This window comes from Schistocerca cancellata, chromosome 5, assembly GCF_023864275.1.
Source record: "Schistocerca cancellata isolate TAMUIC-IGC-003103 chromosome 5, iqSchCanc2.1, whole genome shotgun sequence".
NCBI classification, from domain to species: domain Eukaryota; kingdom Metazoa; phylum Arthropoda; class Insecta; order Orthoptera; family Acrididae; genus Schistocerca; species Schistocerca cancellata.
In genome coordinates this window covers 38,874,722-38,895,169 of record NC_064630.1, presented here as the reverse complement: position 1 = coordinate 38,895,169, position 20,448 = coordinate 38,874,722, and the positions used below count along the sequence as shown (strand labels likewise).

Sequence of the window (20,448 nt, the reverse complement as noted above, 5' to 3'; positions counted from 1 at the left end):
AATAAATAAAAATAAATAAATAAATAAACAATTATTGCAACTGCATCTGGGAATATATTTGTTGATCGCACATGGGTTGAGCAGTTGAATTAGAAATAGCTGCTATTCTGGAAAAATAGTACTTCTGCCACAATTATGTAAGGCACACTATTACTGTGCTGTCAGACCTAACATTAAATGTTACAATCCAATGCACAGACCATCCTCTAGGACCTAAACAAAACTCTGGAATGAACACCACAGTATTACCATGTGTTATCAATGCTCAGTTGTGCACAACACTAACATTTTCTACATGACAATGGTAAATCCAGAATGGAACGTAACAGAATTATGAAGGTGACAGTTGCCACTCACCATATAACGGAGATGCTGAGTCCAGGATTGCCACAACAAAAGGACTGTGAGAAAGTTAGCTTTCAGCCAACAAGGCCTTCATCAGAAATAGACAACATACACTTACATACTCATGCAAATACAACTCACACTCACATGACTGCGGACTCTGGCCGCTGAGGCCAGAACTATATGTCATCTATTTCTGACGAAGGCCTTATTGGCCAAAAGCTCACTTTCTGACAGTCTTTTTGTTATGCCTATCTGTGACTCAGCATCTCCGCTACACAATGAGTAGCAATTATTTTCTTCATAATATTGTTATTTTCTATATAAGTGTAAAGTGGTATGATAAACATTACATGGACAAGAAGGTATTTATATGGAGAATCGACACCCTGTCCCCAAGATCAGCTGATCTCACTCTTATTCAACGTGTATAGGATGCTGCCGGGACTTGAGAGCACATCTTGAACCCTCACTCACAAATCATTATAGTGAGGTGCATCATTGATGACTTTCGAAGCATCCCAGTGTGTTCTGGATTCCAGACAATGATGTGTTGACAATGTCATTACCGAGAAAAGTAATCTACCTGCTGCTAGGAAGGTGAGTTGAAAACAAGTGTTCTTTTGTGTTTTTACAATATTGAAATGACTGATAGTTCAGATTCTTTGATTATTATTGAAACCAGCTACAATTCTTTATCCTCACCTTGTGCACAGTGACAGATGTCTCCTTAAGCAGCTTCGCAGCAGACTCCGCAGCTCTGCGTGCTTCCTCTGCAGCTGCTGCCGCTGCCTGTGCAGCTGCCGCCTCTGCTCGAGCAGCTGCTAAGCTTGCCTCCACAGCCTGTTGCTCCTACAACAGAATAGTAATGTTTTGTGTGTGGAAAATAATCAATAGTACTAAATGAAGCATAACATACAACATCAATGTAACGTTTTGATTTGAATGATTTCATCTTTATCTGACAACTCTTTATTCATTTCTCCCAATTGCTGGAGACATCACTCGGCTTTAACCAGCATCTGAATGTTTCCAAATTACATCAACACAGACATTTTATAGGCACAATAACACATACTTCTAAAAAGAAAGAGATTTTCTGCATGGCTGAAAAGATCAAAGAATAAACAGATCTGCACAGTTTTCACGCAAAAGTCAACTATAAAAGTTTTGCAATCAAATTTCCCTTGAAACTTTGATTACTGATGACATTTTAAAATATTAATTTTTATGCCATCACAAGTAAAACAAGTTCAGATCCCTAAGTCACTTGCTTTGTGAAGATATCAGCCACTTTATATTCAGTCTGTAAACCTTCAGAGCAAAATTTACGTTCCTGAGACTCCAATACAAGGAGAAAATGCATACACAAATAGGCTTTGATCACTTGCAACTTTCACAATTCCTAGCCTACCAACTGTGCTTGCAAAATAGACTCGATAAGTGGATAAAGTTCCAATGGTGCAAGTTCAATTAATGGGCGAGCCAACCATAGGAATTCTTTTGCTGCCTCTCTGGCAACTACAAACTGAGTTTCATGTGTTGATAATACCTCACAGGTTCAGCACCTGCTGGCTGACCTTGTTACACGAAAGCTGTAGTGAAATTCAGTCACAGAATAATCAGTGGTTGTTTCACTGGCATCATTAACACTACTAAATGACTTCAGTTCACATGAAGCTCTGAAACTATTTATAGCAGCTCTGTTACTTTGACATATTTTAAGATATGTTTCAGCATTGACCACTGACTACTTCATAGTTTTACCAGGAACAGTGGTATATAGTTCACAGCAAAACAGATCTTAGACACAGTCATCACATCGTTTCTTAATAAGGAGATTTAATTGCCATACATGTAAATTGCTGCACTGTACATACAGTACATACAGCTGCAAAATACTAACACGAATTCTTTACAGACGAATGGAAAAACTAGTAGAAGCCGACCTCGGGGAAGATCAGTTTGGATTCCGTAGAAATGTTGGAACACGTGAGACAATACTGACCTTACGACTTATCTTAGAAGAAAGATTAAGGAAAGGCAAACCTACGTTTCTAGCATTTGTAGACTTAGAGAAAGCTTTTGACAATGTTGACTGGAATACTCTCTTTCAAATTCTAAAGGTGGCAGGGGTAAAATACAGGGAGTGAAAGGCTATTTACAATTTGTACAGAAACCAGATAGCAGTTATAAGAGTCGAGGGACATGAAAGGGAAGCAGTGGTTGGGAAGGGAGTGAGATAGGGTTGTAGCCTCTCCCCGATGTTATGCGATCTGTATATTGAGCAAGCAGTAAAGGAAACAAAAGAAAAATTCGGAGTAGGTATTAAAATCCATGGAGAAGAAATAAAAACTTTGAGGTTCGCCGATGACATTGTAATTCTGTCAGAGACAGCAAAGGACTTGGAAGAGCAGTTGAACGGAATGGATGGTGTCTTGAAGGGAGGATATAAGATGAACATCAACAAAAGCAAAACGAGGATAATGGAATGTAGTCGAATTAAGTCGGGTGATGTTGAGGGTATTAGATTAGGCAATGAGACACTTAAAGTAGTAAAGGAGTTTTGCTATTTGGGGAGCAAAATAACTGATGATGGTCGAAGTAGAGAGGATATAAAATGTAGACTGGCAATGGCAAGGAAAGCGTTTCTGAAGAAGAGAAATTTGTTAACATCGAGTATAGATTTAAGTGACAGGAAGTCATTTCTGAAAGTATTTGTATGGAGTGTAGCCATGTATGGAAGTGAAACATGGACGGTAAATAGTTTGGACAAGAAGAGAATAGAAGCTTTCGAAATGTGGTGCTACAGAAGAATGCTGAAGATTAGATGGGTAGATCACATAACTAATGAGGAAGTATTGAATAGGATTGGGGAGAAGAGAAGTTTGTGGCACAACTTGACCAGAAGAAGGGATCGGTTGGTAGGACATGTTCTGAGGCATCAAGGGATCACCAATTTAATATTGGAGGGCAGCGTGGAGGGTAAAAATCGTAGGGGGAGACCAAGAGATGAATACACTAAGCAGATTCAGAAGGATGTAGGTTGCAGTAGGTACTGGGAGATGAAGAAGCTTGCACAGGACAGAGTAGCATGGAGAGCTGCATCAAACCAGTCTCAGGACTGAAGACCACAACAACAACACATACTTCTTGACTAATACTGATACAGCATTTATTCCACCAAATTAAATTGTTGGAGTAATGTGGTGCTTAAGTATTGTGACTGATTAAAACAAATCCATCTTCACCACACCTGATAAATGTATTCGTTCATAATCTTGAATTCCCTTTGCAATCTTCTTAGTAAGTCATTGATGATATTCTTTTCAGTTTTTCACTACACATCCCATAAACAACACATAAAAAGTATAAGCTTGCAAGTTTATCATATCAGAGAGGTCATGACACACACACACACACACACACACACACACACACACACACACACACACACAAAATCAGCGTTGCATTTCTTGTTTTCCTGAAATGTTCTATATCCCGGAGGATCTCTTCACTAAGGATCAACTGGAACAAAAGGTACATCTACTTTAATCTAATCTAAACTGACACATTTGAACTGTACATGCAGACATGTTGGGGATTTTTTTAACAATGGTTTTTTAAAGAGTTTCACACTCTATTGGTATCATCAATAAATTCCACAAATTCCTTCCTTGAGCAGTACCATTTAAAAAGGTTGCCTTTATGCCAAACTGTGCTAGTGTAAACAGTCATAGTTGGAGTACTCAGTACTGCCATAATCCATACTAATTATAAAAATGTATATATGTATGTACATTCCACATCTCCTCCTAAACCTAGGTATGACTTCTCACACTTTCTGCAAGGAAGCTAGCTTAAGAAGCAATAAATTGTCCTTCACACAGCTGAGTAAAGTTTCAATCTTCATGGGAAGACGGAGGATCAGTGAAACACGGTATTTCTTGAGAGTATGGCCTACCTTCGAGGAAAGAGCACTCACATAAGGCAAAAACGCACTTGATCTGAAGAAATTACTATCTTCTTCCCCATCCCATACCTACATTCTAGGCTTTACACTGAATGCTCTATGAATTTGTTGTGGAGAAAACCCATTCACTTTAAAAATGCTCTTGAGGTATATGAGTTCTTCTTGTGAATTATCTTTATCAGATATAAAGTGCACCCTATGCACTAAGATCTTAAGGACAGTAGTCTGCGAAGGATGATGGTGGCTACTGAAATGTAAATATAGATTTTTATACATGCCATATATATTGTAAACCTAAATATACAAATCTATATCTACATGCCTGTACCTGCCATCACCTTCACAGACCATAGGTGTCCTTACGACCTTAGAGCACAGGATGCACTGTATATCCAATAAAGATCATTTGCAAGAAGAGTTCACATACCTCAAGAGCATTTTTAAAGTGAATGGATTTTCTCTGCAACAAATTCATAGAGCATTCAATGTAAAACATAGAATGCAGGTACGAGGTGGAATCCAAAATTTTCGGGACTGGTGCTACCATCTGGAAAATAGGAGTAGTAGAGCTTTGCACCGCTAGGTGGCAAGAGCTGCATATCTGACGAGTCAGTGTGCGAAGTGTCATTCAGCTGGGAGGACGAGTTGCGTGTCCACAGTGATTTCCGTAATACTCTGTGTTTGGTGTGTGGCGATTTTAAGATGCTTCCGCGAACAGAACAGCGCGTGTGTATCAAATTCCGTGCGAATATCAGAAAAAGTGCTAAGGAGACCCTTGGAATGATTCAACAAGTGTTTGGGGGACAGAGCATGAGCCGTATGCATGTGTTTGACTGGCATGCTCAGTTCAGGGCCGGCCGTACAGACATAGAAGACGATGCTCACACTGGAAAGCCCGTTGGCCGCACAATGCCAGACGTTGTTGCCAAACTTCAACAATTAGTTTGTGCGGATTAACATCGAACCATTCAAGACCTAGCGGATGAAGTGGGTTATTGGTTATGGGGTATGTCAATGAATGCTGATTGATAAATTGGGCACACATCATGTCGCCGCAAAATTTGTGCCAAGGATCTTGACTGCTGATCAGAAGGCACAGCACGTTGAAGTGTGCACGGACCTTCGTCAGACCACATCTGATGATCCAAACTCCTTCTCACCAGTTATCACCGCCGACGAGAGCTGGATTTATGGTTATGACCCAGAGACAAAGCAAAAATTGTCCCAGTGGAAGAGCCTGGCCTCCCCAACACCCAAAAAAGCGAGACAGGTGAAGAGCAAAGTGAAGAGTATGATCATCGTTTTCTTTGATATCAAGGGAATTGTGCACAAAGAATTCATCCCATCCAAGCAAACAGTGAATTCCACATACTACTATGACGTTTTGCGGGGCTCCGTGAAAACATGGAGTGACAATGTCCCGAACTTTGGCGTCAAGGGAACTGGCTGCTGCATAATGAAAACGCACCCTATCACGTCCTTGCTCATCATGACCTTTTTGGCAAAAAACATGGCGGTTGTACCCCACCCACCGTACTCACCAGATCTTGCACCCTGCGACTTCGCGCTATTCCTAAAACTGAAACTCAAGTTGAAAGGCCGTCGGTTTGACACTCTACAGAGGATTCTAGAAGCATTGCTGGCAGTGATAAACACCCTCAAAGAACAGGATTTCCAGAAAACGTTTGACCAGTGGCAGAAGCGCTCGAACCAGTGTGTACATGCTGATGGGAACTACTTCGAGGATGATGGTGACCATTAGTTCAAAGGTAAAGTTTTCAACAGATGGCAGCACCAGTCCCAAAAATTTTGGATAGCACCTCGTATGTGATGGGGAAGAAGATAGTAATTCCTTCAGATCAAGTGCGTTTTTGCCCTATGTGGTTGCCTTTCCTTGAAGATAGGCCGTATTTTTGAGAAACACTGTGTTAAGGTGATCTTCCAGCCTCCCACGAAGATTGCAACTTAACTCAGCTCTGCAAAGGACAATTTATTGCTTTGTAAGTCGTGTATGTATCAGATTCCTTGCAGTAATTGTGAGAAGTCATACATAGATCAAACAAATGCACCGTACATGAGAGATGTGTGGAACATCAAAGATACACAAGCTTATCACTGCCAAACAAGTCAGCTGTGACCAAACATTGCACTGATACAGGGCATTCCATGGACTAGTGATGTGAAGATGCTAACATCCACCTCTTCCTTTCGAGATTCTGTCTTCGAGGAAGCTATAGAGAGTAGATTAGCTAATAATTTGAAATAGAGATAATGGTTTTAATTTGGACAAAGCATGGAATCTGGCTCTTGGAATAATTAAACTGCAGAGAAGTTGCCATGGTGTCATCACCGCCGAACATACATTGATAAGCGAATCGAATGTCTGTACACCTTCACCAAAGGCGGCATGTGTAAGCGTATCTCTTTGCTGCCGACTAGCATCTGTGACTCGTAGGTGCATACCACCATGGTGGAGCATATAAGGCCACACTTGGCACCTTGTGGTCAGTCTTGCAACTTACTCTGAGGATGGTTGGACGATACACGGCCAAAATATCAGTGGAAGAAATTTTATTTGCACAGCTGAATGCCCGAAATTTAATTGACTAGCTACAATCCCTGTGTATCATTCTTATAGGGCTCTTACGAAAAGGTTACATTAATTAAAACATGCAGAGAGGCATTTAAAAAATCTTTCTTCCTGTGCTTCATACATGAATGTGTGACATAATCAGGGAATTGTAAAAACCAAGGTGGGATAAAGTTTATGTAGGAAAAAACCTTTTGTATAAAATATTACTAATTTGTTTAATTTTTGATGGAGGTATTTTCAGACAAATCTTTCTCAGGCCAGAAACAAATGGAATAAAACAATTACTAGAAAGTCACTTAACGACTAGTTCGTTCTACTTTAAATGTGTTACCATACACTGCACCTCCAAGACGTAAGTCTTAACAGCAAATCAACACTTAATTTTTTATATAAAAAACAAACATACATCTTTTGATGTTAAAATGTGATGTTTTGCAGGCTCCTGTTACAACCTCCTTTTACAGCAAGTATTAGAATTCCTTTACAAACTAAAGTAAAATATTGCCAAAGAAATTTTGAGAAATAATGGAATTCTAGAGGTTCAACAGTAATGAGAATTGTTTTAAAAGATATAGAAACATAAGAATTTAGGGGGTCGTCAAAATGCAGACAGTTGTAAATGAGAGCATTATTTGTTATTATCTACAAACTAATAGTAAACTTGATATTATTCGTCAACTGTACCTCAGTATTCAAACAATAACAGAATTTGGAAATGCTCTGATGGACTGGATGAAGAATGCTTCGTGATCTACTTAAAATGGACTAACAAGCTGCTGAAAGTGTGCATACAAACATGTATACATACTGCTGCTGCTACTAGCCTATAAGCATTTATCACTCTACAACAGCAGGATGACAGTACAATACTTCAACACTACATAGTTAGCAACATGACTTTATATTTAGCATACAAAAAATTGCACCACAGTGTTTTTAAATTATTTTTTACCTCTCTTTGTTTTTCTCTTTGTTCTTCTGCAGCTTTGAGATTCCTTGCAAGCGTATTAAGTTCTTCACTGATGACAGTGAATGAGTCTAACATTTCTTTGTTCTCACTGAGTACAAGAGAGACCTGCTTTGAACGTTCTTCACCTGTAAATGAATGAGGATATTAAATAGTTATTTATCTGAAGGTATGCTGTTTCTTTAAACCAAAAGTTGAAGTGTGTGGTATAGCACTAAAATCAGATGTAATAATCAAGTTAATTTTTCTGAAAGCAGACTATAGAACAGTGCTTCTCAACCTGGGCGTATTTCCCCACTGAGGAGAAAATGAAATTTTCTGAGGGATGTTCAATAAGCTTTCGGTCACCAAACTCAACTGCTTTTAGAACTCAGTATCACTAATCTGTAAGGAGAATGCTGATTACATATGTTACCAATAATTTTTTCAAATACTGGCCTCAATGCGTGACACAATGTGGTGGAGGTTACAGCTCATGAAATGAATGTATGTACATCATCATCCTCACATAGTCCACCCATGTCCACACATTCTTTGTACTTTGCAGTACCAGGCACCCATGTCAGTAAAACTGAGGACATACATCACATATAATTAAATACCTCATGAAAATTACTTCTACAAATTGTATGTAGTTCTCGCAACAGACCAGAAATTGCTTCATTATTCCTCTGGTGACAGATACATGAAATGATTGACAGCACAACACTACAGTAGCTATATAATGGCTACTACATTGTTGTAGAGCCTACACAGATTATTATTATTATTAATTTCAGTGGTGAGATAAAATGCATTCGTAACCTGCTATCTTCCAATTTCTGTCAGTTCAGAAGCAAGGAGTCCATCAATCAAGTCATTTACAAACATAGGCCTATAGTGCATTTAAAATTAGTTGCGACTTTTGACAGTTTATTGTGGAACAAGTGGAAGGAAGCATAACTGCCAGCATGTGCTAGGCGCATCAGCAGGTGACCACAGTATAATGGCAGGCTCACTTGGCAAGTTGGCTGCATGCTACGACCTTTCTCAAACACTTTTTAAAGAACCCAATCAGTAACAAACTCTCATTCTCGCACATCTTAAAGTTTAATAATAGCTTCATGATGAAAAGCCTATGGTTTCGTTAATGGCCACAGTTATTGTGATATTTTGTTAGTAGGTAACTATTGCTAGAAATTCTTAGTTTGAAGTGAAAAATACGTGTCACTATGAATTTGTGTTTGGTGTGTGTTAGGTTACACATTTCTGTGTATGAAATGAAGATAATATATTGAATCATTCTTTAAACTTGGAGCAATATCACTGTTGATTTCCAATCTCGATTAAATGGAATGTATGTAAAGTGCTCTGCCACGAACTCGTGATAATGGTGTAAGATATCGAAACAAGATTTTGGCAAATGTTAGCGCGCAAAGACAAAAGTGTCTTACCATATGATTAATATGCGAAACTTTCAGATCTACTGTGCTATTTTAGCTACTACAGATTTTTTTAATGAAATAATGTAATTATTGAGGACAATTGATAGCTGATGAAATGAGAACTGCTGCGGGTTTTGCAACAATATAAATGAAGAAGTTACACATTTATTTTTGTACTGAGAATGGGTCATTTCATAAACTATTGACCTGACTCACACTCAGTTGATAGTTTAATAATACTCTATTCAAGGATTCTGTCATAATTTCAACTGCATTAGAATGTTAGTGAGATGAATTTTTTTAACCTCTGCTGTGTTTTGACAAAAGAAGCAGATTTTAACATGGCAACAACAGAAGCTACGTATTCCTCAAAACTCATCACAGTCCTTCATGAATCAGTGTCTTCTCCTGTTGTGTAAAATTTGCAGTGGCTTCTTTTGTCAGCATTCCTACCTCAGTGAGCCAAAACTTCCTGCTGTTTTTTGCCACATTGCTTTTCACCTAGGCCAATATATTCTCTGTCAGATTTTAATGAGCATGATACAGACGAAGCATGATTAAACAATGCTCTTTACCCTTAATCTGTTCGTAGACCTGGTAGTGTGAAATTTTGTCTTATACAATAATACAAGCTCCATAACTTCACCGTATACAAGCTAGGTTCAACTTTATCTCGTGGAACATTTCTTTGTGCCCAGAGCAAAATATCCATTTTCCTCCACTGCATTGTTGGAGCTTTGTACATCACATCAAAGTGGTATGGCGGTTTGTCCGTTACTATTGTCGAATCCCAAGGAATGTTTTGCAGCAGAACTTTATCTTCCCAGCTGGTGAATGTGTTCTTGGATGACACTTTTATTGTAAATCCTGTGTTCAGATGTACTGCAATGCCAAGACAAAACACTTGTTCACAATACATGACGACTACAGAACACTTTAACGCCAAAAATATGACTTTTAACGAGAGCTGACGAACGCTGATGCATCTAATGCATGACATCAAGTGGTACTGTTTACTCGTGGCGTGGCAACAGGGGTGCTTTACCAGCAGAACCGCTGGCAGTGTGGTAGGGAAAGCCGTCTCGCCATTGGTGTTACCCGGGCAACGGCGTCACATACTCCTCCTGTCAACCATATGTCAAAAGTCGGAATTAATTTTAAAAGCACTATAAGTATAGTGTATGCATTTTAAACTGGTTGATTTTAGATGTGGATGCAGAGTGTAGGTAAAACCAATGACCATATGGAGAGGAGTGGTGCAGATGTAGCACATCTTATAACAATTTTCTACCCTTTCTGTGGATAGGGAGTTTCCTTTTCTCAGGAGGAGTTATAGGATGCAATTTATAAGAAGAAAACCTACACAGAGCTGTATCCACATGCAATGGATGCCACCATCCAACACAAAGGCAAACAGTTCTAATCACCCAGTACAGGGGGGGGGGGGGGGGGGGGGTGCACATGTCATCTGTGACAAATGCTGATAACCTTTTCATTTAGCACCTGCAGCCCACACACATCTGTGACAAAGAAAGCCTCCCAGCCAAACTACACAATAACTCAATGAAGTGTTCTGTAAAAATGGGTACAGTGAATCCCACAACACAGGGATTTTACAAAATTACCTTTAAAAATTGTAGTAATGACTACTGACTTTATGTATGAGTGAATTTTCTGCTTTACTGGTGATACTTTGTTCAGTTTGTTTTTAACCAATTCTTCAGTTATGCTGTTAAAGAATCTGTTGAAAGTCATCACCACAGTTTCAGGATTAGTTACCATTTCATTGTTGAGTTTGTACACCCTTTATAGTGATATATCTTTTTTAGTGCAGTACCATAATAAGATAATTCAAACACAATACTTATGGGCACAATCCTTAGTAGTGTTGAAATTAAACTTACCATAAAGTTCAATAGCAAGCGTTGAAATTTTCCTTATCCTCTCATCTTGTCTAAGTTCTCCAGGTTTTAGGAAGGTATCTACTTCTGCAAGCAGTTGTGTGGCCTCATCTGGTTTCTTCACAGATGTTGATTTCCTGGCAATTGTTACAAGCAGTTTACTTCCCTCTCGGAACCACTCCTCTGCCTGCCAAGAAAAAATTAATGAAAATCAGAGTGAAACATACAGAATCTATATAATATACAAGTATAAAGTTATGTGCTCATCAGTAATGTTCAAACATTATACATGGCCTCATCTAAATAAAATCTTCTATTCTTGAGGTTGCCCACTTATGAGGTGTGATTAAAAAGTAACAGGAATTTTTGTTTTTCAAAGAATCTATATTAATTCATCAACATCAACATTATTCCTTTCAAAGTAATCAGCTTCAGATATAATACACTTGTGGCAGGGCTTGGGAGCATTTCTGGAACCCACTTTTCAGCTCCTTCAGCTATTCTGTTTTTATCTCATAAATGGTAGCAAAATGATGTCCTTTCATGGTTCTCTTCAGCCTTGGAACTGAAAGGAAGTCACATGGGGCTATGTCCAGCAAATATGGTGGCTGAGTCAACATAACGGGTTTGCTTTTTGCAAAAAATCACAACCAACCATTAAGATGTGAGTGGGAGCATTGTCATGATGCAATTTCCATGAGTGATTTTGCCACAATTCCGGTTGTTTTCTTCAGATTGCTTCACATAAACAGGGCATAGCCTCCAAGCAGTATTCCTTACTGACTGTACAGCCATAAGGCACTAATTCATGATGCAGTATCCCATTGTACTTTAAGAAAACAGCCGGAAGAACCTTCATATGTGATTGAACTTGTCACATTTTTTTCAGTTTTTGGTATTCAGGCGGTTTTCAATGGAATAATTGGGCCTTGGTTTCGATGTCACATCCACATATCCATGTTTCACCACCTGTTGTAACCTGCTTCAGAATTTCTGGATCATTGTCAACTTCATTCAGCAATACTTGAGCAAAGTCCATGCGACATCATTTATGGTTGAAATTCAATAATTTTGGAACAAACTTTGCTGTTACACATTTCATGCCCAAAACATCTGAAAAAATTGCTTGGCATGAGCCAAAGGATGTGCCAACATCAACAACAACCTGTCTGATGGTGATTCAGTAATTTTCCAGAAACATTTGCTTTACTTCTCCCATATTATTGCCAACAATTGATGTGTTATGTCATTAAGGACAGTCATCACCTTCAATGTCTTCTCGACCCCCTTTGAAACATTTATACCAATCATAAATTCTTGTCTTACTTACAGTAGATTCACCAAAAGCCACACTCAACATTTTGAATGAGGTTCTGCACTTTATTCCAGTTTTCAAGCAAAATTTAATGCAAATTCTTTTATTCATCTTTTTCAAAACTAAAAATTCACTGGGCACTCGAAAAGGCATGTAACACTTTCGACTGTCAACAATAAAGGAAGTATTCAAAACAGCTGAAAATGCAAACATACACCAGAAACATGTGTACCAATGATATATAATCGGATGTATAAAGCCTGCGAAATAAAGGATTCCTATTACTTTTTGATCACACCTCTTAAATCATCAACGAGCTCAAAGTAGTATCAGTTAGCAAATACAAAAATACATCATTCTCTCTCTTCCCCCCCCCCCCTTCTCTCTCTCTCTCTCTCTCTCTCTCTCTCTCACACACACACACACACACACACACACACACACACACACACACACACACACACAATTAAAAATAGAGTTATGAACTAGTTGTAATATTTAAGTTGTATACATTGCACTAAATAAAGAAGAAAACATTTTAATCATTGTGAAAATTGCATAACCACCACTAATATAAAATTTACAAAATATTGATAGCATGACATAAATGTAAATGATCAGAAGTACTGAGCAATTTATGGACTCACCAACTCCTCTAAACATTTATATAAGGCAGAGATGTTGATGACTTTAAATTGATTTTAGAAACTGTATTACTGTTTCTTTAAGAATACTTATTTCCTCTAATTGTTGTACAGTGTCATCAATCATTAGCTGATTTTCTATGAATTGGTTACTAATGTACTGTCATATTTCCATATTTAAATATAAGAAATAGTAAATGAAATATAAACATTACAATGAAATATGTACGAAACATAAATATTACAATAAAATATGTACAATTTGTGGCAACAGTGATAATTCAAAAGAATGCACAAGACAGAGGTGAGAGTTTCATTATTTCAAGAATTTATTAATTCATCTGCAAGCACTGAGACAGTGATGCGGTGAACACGTACATTCTTTTCTACTCTTCTTGAGACCTTTTGGTAAGTCACAAAATATTAATCTTCACAATACAACTAGATCAAAAAGCTTGAAAGAAATGTGCTGAAGATGTAAATCACTAACAAACATTTAGTAGCAAAAAATATATACAGAAATACGGGAAGTCAACATGGCTGCTGGTCAAACAATAAAAGTTACAGTCATACTCTTACTTTACCTCTTCCACTAGTGTGAAATACTGCATACTGAGATCAATAAGCCGCCTGCTCTCAACTACTTGATTGTGGAATTGCTGCCAACGGGACTGTAGCTGCTTCAGCTCATGTTCTACATGTGGTGATGGTACATGTTCTGTAGAAAGCATATTTTCTGCTGTGCTTACAAAAGTCTGTATGCGGACTTCCAGGAGCTGTAATGAGAACAGGAAAATAAATAATTATACCAATAAGTGTGTATTACTAATAGCACTTTTCTCTCAACCAACTATGTCTGTTTAGCTACTGTATCAAAACGAAATTATGTGTGCCCTCAAAATAAGCATATATGTGTGACATACTACACAACAAGCACTTAGTACACTCAGTGCTTAAATAACTGCATTCTCTGTAAAATAAAAACACTCAGTAATTGCACACTGGACTCGCATTCGGGAGGACGACGGTTCAATCCCGCGTCCGGCCATCCTGATTTAGGTTTTCCACGATTTCCCTAAATCGCTCCAGGCAAATGCCGGGATGGTTCCTTTGAAAGGGCACGGCCGACTTCCTTCCCTAATCTGATGAGACCGATGACCTTGCAGTTTGGTCCCTTCCTCCAAACAACCAACCAACTAGTAATTGCAAAGTTCCAGAAGACAGTCAATGTAAGGGGGAAGGGAAGATGAAGAGCTGATTCTCCTGGAAGGGGATTGGAGCAAAGGGCCTGCTCTCCCTACTCTGGAAAAAGACATGTTTGCATTCAGTCCCACACACAGGCCTCAGACAGGAGTATTAACAGATGACAACTTTGGCTACACATGAAGACCATTTCTATTGGTACTTGGAATATTAAACATTTGAGATCAAAACAGAATGAGGCATGCAAGATAGGATATGAAATGAGAAGGTATGGAGGCAAATAGAGATAATGTGCCCCACAGCAAAAACTATGGAGAATACAGCACTTCAGTGGTAAGGGCATTTACAAAGAATGCCTAACCACAGGTGGCCAAGAGAAATTTTGTACTTGTAGTTGCTAGAAAGGAGGACAGGAAAGCCAGTGCTCAGACAGCAAAAATACATGCAGGAAGCAATGGAAGACTGACATCTACGACTGGGTGACTGGAACAAGACAGGCCTGTGGAGTCCGAAAATGGCTAACTCCTATGGGGAAACACCAAAGAAGAAGAAGAAGAGAAAGTAAGTGCAGCTTTTTCTAAAACCTGCAATGATGAAAGACATCCATATCATTGAAGTGTTGTGCATAAAGGCACTCAGAAAAAGATTCCCAGTGCCACTCTATCAGTCATTTATGAAAATATCTTGCAAAACAGTGAACATAAAATAAAGACGTTTAAGACATACAACTGACAACAGCTGAAAGTAATACCTTGATGAAACAATAATATCTCTTACTGTAAGATATATAGAATAGACTGAGACAGAAAGTGTAACTGAACTCCACAATGAAGAACGGAATGGAAGACCGCCGGGTTTGGATGTGATTGTCCAGAAGATCAACAGTGAGCCGCTTGAAGATCAGAGGGTCACTGTCCGTGAACTTGTTGAACGCATTCCCGAAGCTTCCCACAGCACAATTGAAAGAACTTTAACAGAAACGTTGGGTTATCGCATGGTAACAAGAAGTTGTTGGACTCTATCATCACGGGAGGTGAAACGTGGGTGTTTCATTACACCCCCAGAAACAAAACAACAATCTCGTCAGTGGCGTCACTCCAGTTCACTGTCACCAAAGAAATTCAAACAAATGCAGTCGGCAGGAAAGGTTATGGTGACCGTGTTTTGGGATCAGATGGAGGTACTCCTCATTGATTTCATGAAACCTGGGATGACAATAAACTCAGACAGATATTGTGAAACATTGACCAAACTCCAGCGAGCAATCCAGAATTGCCGGAGAGGACGACTGACTGAGGGAGTAGTGCTTCTTCACGACAATGCTCATCCCCATGTTGCTCATCAAACACAGGAGCTTTTGAAGAAATTTGGGTGGACTGTTATGCCCCATCACCTGTACAGCCCGGACTTGGCCCCCAGACACTATCACCTCTTCCCCAAGCTAAAGGAACACTTAGGTGACAAATGCTTCCAGAATGATAATGAAGTCCGATCAGAGGTCACACGCTTCCTCAATCGGTTGGTGGGAGACTTCTTCCACTTAGAAATACAAAAGCTGGAGCACCGTCTTCAAAAGTGTGTTGAAAAAAAATTGAGACTATGTTGAAAAATAAACATAAGTATAATCTTTTCAACAATGTATAAATTAATAACAATAAACAATGTCTGCTATTTGTAAAAAATACAACCCTCATATATCCTCACCCCTCACCCACAATTACTTCTCCTTTGAAGGCATCATCTACAAACAAATCCGGGGTACACCTATGGGCACCCACATGGCAAAATCGTACACCAACCAATTCATGGGACATCTAGACAAATCCTTTCTAACCACTGGGAATCCCAAACCCCTCACTTAGTTCAGATTCAGTGATAACTTCTTTGTCATCTGGATCAAGGGTGAGGACACGCTATCCACATTCCTCCAGAACCTCAACACCTTCTCCCCTATTCATTTCACCTTGTCCTCCTCAACCTAACAAGTCACCTTCCTTGATGTTGACCTCCACCTCACACATGGCTACATCAATATGTCTGTTCGCATCAAACCTACCAACCACCAGCAATACCTTCACTTTGATAGCTGTCACCCATTCCATACCAAAAAGACCCTTCTATACAGCCTAGCCACCTATGGCCATCGCTTCTGTAGTGATCAGCAGCCCCTCTTGAAATATACCAATGGTCTCACTGACACCTTCACACACCATAATTAACACCCCCCCCCCCCCCAAAAAAAACCCTTGTACAGAGACAGCTCTCCCGAGTCTTCTCTTTCCAGTCACTCAACGTCTCATAAAGTCCCATCGTAGAGCCACAGAGGAGCATCCCCTCATGACTCAGTACCACTCAAGACTGGAGCAACTGAATCACATTCTCCACCAGTCTTTCAACTACCTCTTGTCATATCTTGAAATGAGGAATGTACCACTATCCCTCCCACCCCTCCAACAACGGTATTCTGCTGCCCAGTGAACCTACACAGTATCCCTGTCCTTCCCTAGACAACCCCTGCTCCCAAACCCTTTCCTCATGGGTCATATCCCTGTAATAGACCTGTCCCACACATTCCTGCAATAGATCTGTCCCATGCATCCTCCCACCACCGCCTAATTCAGTCTGGTCACAGCCATCACCTCTCCTGTCAAAGGCAGGTCTACCTGTGGAACCAGCCATGGGATCTACAAGATTAGCTGCAACCACTGTGCTGCATTCTGCATGGGCATGTCAACCAACAAGCTTTCTGTCCACATGAATGGCCACCAACAAACTGTGGCCAAGAAACAACTGGACCATCCTGTTGCTGAGCACGCTGCCCAGCACAATGTTCTTCCTTTCAATGACTGCTTTACATCCTGTGCCATCTGGATCCTTCCCACCAACACCTCAACCTATGGTAACATACTGTCCAGAAACCCTCCATCCAACAGTATCCATTTCCTCTGTCCTGTCACTCCTCCCCATTCTCATCTGCCACCTTGATTATTTGCAGTCCTCTACCAATGCACCCGCCTGTCTTCCCCCACTCCTCTCCGTTTTTGCCCCTTTTTTTCCCCACCCCCCTGCCCCAAAATCTGCTGACGCTGCACCTTTTGGCAATGTAGCCCCTGCGCACTCCACCAGACAGCACTTGTCTCTCTCCCCACCCTTACGCTACTATCCCTTCCCCTTCCCCACCACCTGCAGATTGCTGCTTGCATCCCTCATGATGCATTGCAGCAAGAGGTGCTGGAGTTGGCAGTTATATATGTGTGTGTGTGTGTGTGTGTGTGTGTGTGTGTGTGTGTGTGTGTGTGTGTGTGTGTGTGTGTGTGTGTGTGTCTTGGGGCATGTGTGTATCTCTTTTACTGATTAAGGCTGTGGCTGAAAGCTATACGAGAGTGTCTTTTAATTGTGCCTGTCTGCAACTTGACATGTCTAAAGAAGAATTTAAAGAACAGTAGGTAGCAATCTGTCTTTTCCTGCATTGTTGATATTCCTACCTTAAGTTTCCATTCAAAAATTAGATAATTTAGACTGCAGGATCACAAGTTAAAAACTTTTGCAGCGAGTTTAGCTGCTAGACATGAAAGTTGATGTTGCGCAGCTAAAGCCTAAGACAATATTAAGCTAATGCTTCAAATCAAGCTGTGCATTTGTCCAGCTGTGTGTTTGTGTATGTGTGCGTGTATCTGGGTGTACATTCGTGTGTGTGAGTGGACATGCGCTTGTTCGAACAGTACCATCACACTTGTACGTCACAGTTTGTTTTTCTTATCCGGATACTCATTTGGTGACACAAGGTTATATATAGCACACACCAGCGACATATTTCTCAGGTTGTAGTAATTGTGTGTGCCGATGGTGCACATCACATCTGTCATGTACTCTGTGTATTGTATGGCCAATACATGTTTGCCCACAATGATAAGGGATTTTGTAAACACCAGGCATCCTGGGTCCTACATCATCTTTAACCATGACTAGGAGAGCTCTAATCTTTGCTGTTGTACAAAATCTATATTGCAAAATGGCTACCTTCCACGGGCAGCAAACTTTGATTTTCAATGTTTCGCGTAATTATGACTGAATTTAAAAATTTAAAATGCTGTCATAATCTACTCATTAAAAGGTATAATCTCCACAAAAAATGTAATACAGATAGAAACTGTGTGTTTGATGGTGCAAAAATGGCCAGACTGTATTCAACCACTATCTACAATAACAATAAAACTGTAAAACCGTCATTTCTGGCTGTTTGACCATGCTAATCTCCAAACTAATACATGAATTTTCATGGGGCTTTCACAGGCAACATGAGTGTAGCTTGGGGCAACATGTAAACTTTCCTTCATGAAAATCAGATCATGGGGAAAAAACATATCATAAATTAAAATTTTATCTGGTTTGAAGAATACAAGATGTCATAGGCAAACAAATTTACTCTTTGAAAAAGCTCTTTACTCTTTGACATTGTAACTCTATCATATTTGTAAAAATGCTTCTATTGATTGATATATTCTACGTAATACAATTCAATATAATGAATTTGCCTATACAATCCTGAATTTGCTTAAAGCATATTTTTGTGCTAATATTATTAACTGTGAGAATAACTCTGTCTTTTATATTTTCATGGCTAAACTGCTGCACCAATTTTGATTAGACAATAAAGTGTGAATTAGGGGACAGAACATCTTTTTTCACGTCAGTGAACATACAACTACATTAAAAAAATTGTTAAATTTGTTGCATGATGTCCACATTGTGTGATGTGTAGTAACTTCAGTAGCACAATGAATAGTTGTGTGTTCCTGCCCATGCCTCTGTACATGCACTGCTCCACAGCACATCAATGCCACATCATGCACCAAGGCAGTGGAGGGGTGGGAGCTGTGCTTAGCAGAATAGGTAGACATGTGAGAACAGCTGACATTGCACTCACTCACCATCACTGTCCAAACAAAACTACAGATACACAAGTGCAGCCACAGGTAACAGCTAGTTTGAGAATAAGTGCACTTTCAACAAACATTACACATAATTTCAAACCTTTTGAAACTTTAAAACAAAATTAAACAATGGAAACTTCAGCTGGAATATCAACAGTATAAGGAAAAGATAGATTGCTGCTCACCATAAACATCACATGGTGAGTTGCAGAGAAACACAAAGAAGAGACACTTACATATTAGTTTTCAGCCACAGCCTTCATCAGAAAAGGAAACATACACTCAGTCATTCACACAAGCAAGCACACACATGCACACATGACCACAATCTCTGGCAGCTCGCACCAGAATGAAACTGTCACATAGAATGAAAGCAACAATCTGTAGGGAGCAGGCAAGGGGAAGGGAAAGGGAAAGGGATAGCAGTTTGCAGGTGGGGGGAGAGAAGAGTGCTGTCAGGTGGAGTGTGGAAAAAGGAGAGGAGTAGGGAAGGGGAAAGACAGGCAGTTGTGTTGGAAGAAGGTGGCACACAAGGAGGGTGAGGGAACAAGATTAGGGAGGAGGGATAGGGCAGAGAGGGTGTAAACTGTTGAGTGTAGAGTGTCTGGACAGTAGGTTGCGTAGGTTGAGGCTGGGATAATCTCAGGAGCAGAGAATGCATTGTAAGGATAACAACCATCTGGTGCCTCCAGGAAGGTGGCGCACTGGGTTGAGGAGGACCAGGTGAAGCAGACGGGAGAGAAAGTGTTGAGATTTCGGAGGACTAAGGGTACGATAACTTGGCCCTGAAACTTTTTGTTACTCACACCTCCCACAAAATGATGAAAGGAAAAAAGTTTACTGCTTACAATATTTCCAATGTCCATGCAGTAAAATGGCAGCATCAGGCATGCCACTTTAATTTGCTACTTCTTTACTACTAATTCTATTAGCAACAAAGTTTGCAAACACTATCCACATATACGACTTAATGTACCTGCAAAATTATATCCTTGTATGACCTGTGCTTCAGAAGATATGAAGTCATAAACATTTAGATGCATGAAAAATTAGAGATTCCTTGAAAAGGATCACACTAAAATTTCAACACAAGACATGATATTCTAATTTATTATTTCTTTACTACTAACTCTATTCACAATCCTTTTT

The 20,448-nt window shown here is 39.6% G+C and overlaps 1 protein-coding gene across 2 annotated transcripts in view; it reads right to left on the bottom strand.

Moving 5' to 3' along the window:
- LOC126187459 (titin) overlaps positions 1–20,448 on the bottom strand; it is a 947,541-nt gene that overhangs the window by 166,859 nt on the left and 760,234 nt on the right. For both annotated transcript variants that reach the window (XM_049928552.1, XM_049928553.1), the window contains 4 exons: positions 13,747–13,938; positions 11,207–11,390; positions 7,864–8,006; positions 1,051–1,197 (listed from right to left, as the gene is read on the bottom strand). In XM_049928552.1, the coding sequence (XP_049784509.1) occupies positions 1,051–1,197; positions 7,864–8,006; positions 11,207–11,390; positions 13,747–13,938 (666 nt within the window). The remainder of the gene's footprint in view (positions 1–1,050; positions 1,198–7,863; positions 8,007–11,206; positions 11,391–13,746; positions 13,939–20,448) is intronic.